Raw genomic sequence first — 5,000 nt, forward strand, 5'->3', positions numbered from 1 at the left:
CCTTAACCAGTTTTCTTAGGCGATGGTTGACTGGATAAACAAACTTACATTCGGATTTTCAAGATCGCGCCAGGCAGTGATCCAGCCAGCCTGCCCGTCCACTCAAGCCGCTGAATTGTGATTTGGCGTTACATAAAAATCGCAACTCTTTGGCAAAGTTTTCGTTGGAAGTGACGTCGAGAGAGGAAGGTTACGCGTATTTAAGTAGCCGTTTCTGTATTTTATTTTTTTATTCGTTTCGTTATTTAAATATTTATTTTTTGCGTGTTTTTCAGTTTGTCTGTGAAATTCGATAAAAGAATGTTTCGGGTTTATTTTTACGGATCAGATATACCTACGATCTTCCATGTGAGAGAGAGAGAGAGAGAGAGAGAGAGAGAGAGAGAGAGAGAGAGAGAGAGAGAGAGAGAGAGAGAGAGAGAGAGAGAGAGAGAGAGACCCTTGCATTTTGAGACGATACAAACATAAGGAATAAGAAGTGAAGAAGAAGAAAACCCCAAAAATCTTGTGTAAATAGCGAGGAAAAAGAAAAAAAATGAATTTCTAACACACACACACACACACACACACACACACACACACACACACACACATACCCTCCGTAGCTGCAGCGGCGGGAAGAAGGACGAGATGGAGGGAGACCAACACTAGCAAATGGCACAGAAGAGGACGATCAGGGGAACGCTTCTTGAGACCGTCGTGCCATACCCTGACGACGCCTTGAAGGGGATATCGTGGTGTTCTTAAGGGCAAGATGTTACTTCCTGCACTGCTTTCCTCATGGGGTGGCGAACAGGAGCTGTGGGCGAGGCAGGAGCAGGATAGGGGGGCAGTCATACCGGCTGGATGCTGCTGGAATACTGAGTGACGGTGGCTGGACGAGTGGAGTGGACCCATCCATGCCCAGAGTCCGGTCCCGCCCCCTTCCTTACGGTGCCGGGCTCACCAATGGGGCGGGGCAGTGTCATTCATTCACCATGGTCTGATCACACGCTGGAGTCGCGATCGCCGGCCAGTATCCTCCTCGAATAAGTTTGGGGTTCAAGTGACGGATCTTTGTGTACGAGTACAACCTCACATCCAACCCACATACAACCAGGAGGCGACACAACCCCAGACTGACACCCCCGCACAGTTTGACTGGACATGGGGCACGGATTTAGGAGACTGCCCATCCATCTCCACTCCGCCCGTTTTTTTTTTTATTTTTTTTTATGTGTGTGTGTGCGGTTCGTGTGTGTGTGTGTGTGTGTGTGTGTCCTTCACATTTCCAATACGACAATTGGCACCATGAGATATTAGCGGAAAAGTAAAGACATTTTCTTAAAGAATGTGGTATATTCATTCTTGGCAGGTGTCACCAGCGATTAATAATAATAATAATAATAATAATAATAATAATAATAATAATAATTTTGTTTCGCACATCGGCATATATAAAGAACAGGACAAGTAAACGAACGAGAACAAAATCGAGATACATAATTATACACTCAAATAGATGACAGCTTAATGATTATATATGCGTGTGCACGGCACACTTATGCACAATCTACACGTAGGTACAGAAGGCCCAGCCACTCCCGCCACATAGATCCACATACATAGGCCGAGCTTGTAGAAGAAGTGTATAGCAGGACGAGGACAGACAGTAGAAGATAAACGAGTAACGAGAAGAGTTAACAATGAAGACGCGACACGACAGACAGGGAGACGACACAGCGACGAGACACAGCAACGATAACAAAATAAAGTCTGTGTTGCGCACTCCATTTTCTTAGTCACCGGGGAGGAAGAGCGCACGGCTTTAAGCGGTGACTGTTACAACCTTACCTCACTATCAATGAATTTGTCTAACCTCTTCTTGAATGTATCTATGGTATTGGCACCCACAACATGACTGCCAAGCCTATGCCATTCGTCCACCACTCTATCGGTGAACCAATTTCTTGCCGATGTCTTTGCTGAATCTGAATTTGTCTAACTTAAAACCATTGCTACGTGTCCTACCTGGCTCTTTTACCACCAAAACCCAATTGACATTCCCTTTATTAAAGCCCTCCATCCATTTATAGACTTCGATAGGGTCTCCTCGCAACCTTCGTCTTTCCAGAGAGTGTAAATTTAAATGCTTAAGTCTATCCTCATGAGGCAAGTTTCTCACACCTTGTATCATTTTTGTCATCCTTCTCTGCACAGATTCTAACATCTTGATATCCTTTCTATAGTAGGGTGACCTGAACTGGACCGATTAATCAAGGTGAGGTCTAACTAGGGCTAAGTAAAGTTTGAGGATGACCTCAGCGCTGCTATTGCTTACGCTTCTCGAGATGAAACCCAGTACCCTGTTTGTACGATTCTAAGCCTGAATGCATTGGGCCCTTGGACGAAGGTCAATGCTCACTAAGACTCCTAAGTCCCTCTCACATCCAGACCTGCTTCGAGGAGTGTCATTTAAGGAGTAATTATGTGAGGGGTTACTCCTACCTACACTCAAAATACTACACTTCCTGACATTTAATTCCATCTGCCACCCGCCCAATCATATAGTCTGTCAAGCTCATCCTGGAGAACGCTAGCGTCCTGGTCTGACTGGATTACTCTACCGATCTTGGTATCACCTGCGAACTAAATGACATCACTACTAATCCCTGTGTCCAAGTCATTGATGTAAATGATAAAAAGCAGCGGACCCAGCACCGACCCCTGCGGGACTCCACTCGTAACACTGCCCCATTCAGTTTTTTTTACCACTAATTAGCACTCTGCTTTCTACCACTAAGCCACGCCCTGATCCAGTTCAAGACTTTCCCATCGACGCCGTGAGCCTGTAATATTAGTAATAGCTGGTGATGAGGGACTTTGTCGAACGCTTTACTGAAATCTAGATATAGTATGTCATAGCTTTCATCTCTGTCAACTGCCTCGATTACGTAAGTGTAGAAGGACAACAGATCAGTAAGACAAGACCTACCTTTCGTGAACCCATGCTGTGAGTCGTGAATTAGACTGTGCTTCCCTAGATGGTCCCGAATGCTCCTAGCTATAATCGACTCCAACATCTTGTCTACAACTGATGTTAAGCTAATTGGGCGATAATTTGAGGTGGCTGACTTGTTTTCCTCTTCGAAAATCTCCGTCACATTAGCCACTTTCCGTTGGCTGGACACGTTCCCAGAATTTACCGACATCTTAAAGATATCGGTAAGTGGGCCACGGAGGGCCTCCTTGCGTTCTTTCAAGACACGCGGGAACATTTCGTCAGGCCCTGGCGATTTGTTTTTCTACAACCTACCAATCTCACCCTGGACTAGCTGCCTGGTGATGGTCACATCACTCAAGTTGTCGTTATCTTCTTCCTCGTATATCTGAACTCTCTCCAAAATGGTTGTTAGATTTTCCTGTGTGAAAACTGTGAGGAAATAGTTGTTCAACATTTTATTCATATATTCCCCATTCTCAACGAGAATCCCTATACTGTCCAACCAAACCCCTTATGCAAGAGTTAACCAGTATCTCCATTCTTTCATCCCCTTCACTGGTAAACTCTGGAACAGCCTTCCTTTGTCTATACTTCCTCCTGCCTATGACTTGACCTCTTTCAAGACATCTCGCCACCCGAAATTGACCTCTCTTTTGGCTACTCTTTACTTTTATCTTTTATGGGAGCGGCGAGAAGCGGGCTTTTTTTGTACTCTTTTTATTGCCTTTGAGCCGTGTCCTTTGATGTAAAAAAAAAAATGCTCCAGTGTCGAGGCAACGCCACTCCTAGATCTTGGGCGCTCTCCAGTGCACTCCTCAGCAGCTTTGAAAGTTTAATGTTTAAAGGTATCTCACAACTCTCCAGGGTTCTCCAAAGTACCAAGCACTTCAAACCAATTTCAGACTGCCACTGCATACTCCTGAAAGTTTAAACGAATTTGATTTGCTCATAAAGACTAAGTAAAAAATGCAGCGGGAGCGGGACACTCATTCCCAGGATCAACCCTCAACGGTTTGAAGGGGAAGAGGGGAGGGGGATTGTTGTTGTTAAAAGATGTACTCCCTCCTTAAGATACATAATTATGTGGTTTAACTATTGTACAACGGGCTTAACTTTCCTGGCATTACAATTCAATACAATTTAAGGGGGTTTACTTGGATCACTTACATGAGAAAAAATTACAAAATAAAATGTATTGTTATGCCTTGACGTAAGGCGAGCTGATGCCGGACGTTTCTACGAGTGTACTCTGGTTTCTAAAAACTGTCGGTGCCACCATTTTCTTTCGTCTAACGATGTTAATGTCTTTAATCTATTTCACTGTGTGTTCTAGAGTGGATTTCTGTTGATGTAGTCTCATGTGTATATACGGGAGATGTATATAATTATACAGGCGAGTCGGTCAGTCAGAGTCTGTCAGTGTTGAGACAGTGTTCAGCTATAAGGAAATAAACGTTCTCTCACGGTGTTTGACCTCCTCCCTACCTGCCTCCACGGTCTTCTGGCGCAGCAGGACTTTCTGAGTGGACACCCAGAGTGGGTGTCAATATAGCGTGAAACTTCAGATTCTAAGAGTAGTGCATTGCCGCAGCAAACAAAGCGAACAAGAATAAAGATGTAATACTTTCAGTGTACAATAATTCAGTCAGATTTCATTTAGAGTGAGCGGTACAGTTTTGGTCTCCCTATCATGCAAAGGACATTGTAAAATCAGGTGTATAACGTAGGGCAACAAAGATGATCTCTTCGATGCGCAACAAACCCTGCGATGAAAGGCTCCCATCCTTTTAGCTGCTCTCCCAAGAGAAACGTTCCCTCCGAGGAAAACTTTTAGCTGCTCTCCCAAGAGAAACGTTCCCTCCGAGGAAAACTTTTAGCTGCTCTCCCAAGAGAAATGTTCCCTCCGAGGAAAACTTTTAGATGCTCTCCCAAGAGAAACGTTCCCTCCGAGGAAAACTGATCGAATGTTTCAAAATACTAAATGATTTTTTGAATGTGGACAAATCCAAATTGTTTT

At 44.3% G+C, this 5,000-nt stretch overlaps 1 protein-coding gene across 1 annotated transcript in view; it reads right to left on the reverse strand.

The window, feature by feature from the left end:
• The window catches only part of LOC126985357 (uncharacterized), a 28,307-nt gene extending 27,162 nt beyond the window's left edge, over positions 1–1,145 (reverse strand). The window contains exon 1 of the mRNA XM_050840131.1: positions 597–1,145. Within this exon, the coding sequence (XP_050696088.1) occupies positions 597–897 (301 nt within the window). The 5' untranslated portion in view covers positions 898–1,145. The remainder of the gene's footprint in view (positions 1–596) is intronic.
• Positions 1,146–5,000: the final 3,855 nt, after the last annotated feature.

The sequence above is a fragment of the Eriocheir sinensis genome, chromosome 59 (genome assembly GCF_024679095.1).
Source record: "Eriocheir sinensis breed Jianghai 21 chromosome 59, ASM2467909v1, whole genome shotgun sequence".
NCBI lineage: Eukaryota > Metazoa > Arthropoda > Malacostraca > Decapoda > Varunidae > Eriocheir > Eriocheir sinensis.